Genomic DNA, 1,094 nt, shown 5'->3' with positions numbered 1-1,094 from the left:
CCTCTCTTGCTGCTGCATTGACCTGGCTGCAGCAGCAGCTGCATAGAGAAGGAGCGGTGCTGCCTGCTGCAGCTGGCTGTCTGTGCAGCAGCTATAAGAGTGTCTTTGAGTCCGCGCAGCAAGCTGCAGCAGCAGCAGCAGCAGCAGCAGCCACAACAACAGCAACGGAAACAGCGCCAGCAGCAGCAGCAGCAACAACAACAATAGAAACATCAGCAGCAGCAGCAGCAGCAACAACGCATGCACCATGCATCTCTCATGCTATCCTAGAAGCAACGACACAGGAAGCGCAAGAAGCGGTGCAGCTGCTGTCTGTCTTCAAAAGCCTAAAAGCAGCAGCAGAAGCCGAAGCAGCAGCAGCAACAGCAGCAGAAGCAGCAGCAGGGAAAGGAGCTTGCCTGCAGAGACGCGAAGCCCCATCATCATCTTCAGCAGCAGCTGCAGCAGCAGCAGCATGGGCAGCACAAGCATCTGATCCTCCTCGACTGCGCGGGTGCAACCACAGCAGAAACAGCAGCAGCAGCAGCAGCAGCAGCAGCAGGAGGGGCTGCAGCTGTGAAGAGGTGCTGCGTGTTGCTGCTGTTGGCAGCTGCTGCTGCTGCAGCGTGAGCTNTGAGCTCGCCGTGGGTGTCTTTGTCTGCCTGGCGTTGCTTTCGTGTTGCTGCTTATCCTTTTCTTCGTCTTTATGATTTGCTGCTGCTTGCTGCAGCACAGCGACGGCTTTTTGCTGCTACTGACTCCTCACCTGAACAGCTGCAGCAGCTAATGGAGGCTTCTGCTCTTGTTGCATGCATGGAGCAGCAGCAGCAAGATCCTTCTTTAGAGGCGGATGTTGCTGCTGCTGCTGCTGCAGACACAGCAATGCAGTGTGCTGCTGCTGCAGTACGCGAACTCATCGGCACAGGGGGGGGACACAACAGCAACAGCAGCAGCAACAGCAGCAGCAGCAGCAGCAGCAGCAACAGCAGCAGCAGCAGCAGCAAAAGGAGAGTTGCCACGTGGCTTGCTGCACCCAACCCATTCATAGCAGCAACGAAAACCGCTTGTCACGGCAGCAGCAACAGCTGCAGCAGGCTGCCGCTGCTGCAGCTGCA

The 1,094-nt window shown here is 57.4% G+C and overlaps 1 protein-coding gene across 1 annotated transcript in view; it reads left to right on the top strand.

Moving 5' to 3' along the window:
• EMH_0042740 (uncharacterized protein) overlaps positions 1-1,094 on the top strand; it is a gene marked incomplete at both ends in the record, with an annotated part of 3,621 nt that overhangs the window by 1,639 nt on the left and 888 nt on the right. The window contains 2 exons of the mRNA XM_013495771.1: positions 120-493; positions 884-998. Coding sequence (XP_013351225.1) covers positions 120-493; positions 884-998 — 489 coding nt within the window. The remainder of the gene's footprint in view (positions 1-119; positions 494-883; positions 999-1,094) is intronic.

Source organism: Eimeria mitis, genomic scaffold, assembly GCF_000499745.2.
Source record: "Eimeria mitis Houghton genomic scaffold, Emh_scaff1743, whole genome shotgun sequence".
Taxonomy (NCBI): domain Eukaryota; phylum Apicomplexa; class Conoidasida; order Eucoccidiorida; family Eimeriidae; genus Eimeria; species Eimeria mitis.
The sequence above is the reverse complement of the archived record's forward strand: the minus strand, read 5'-3'. Positions and strand labels throughout refer to the sequence as shown.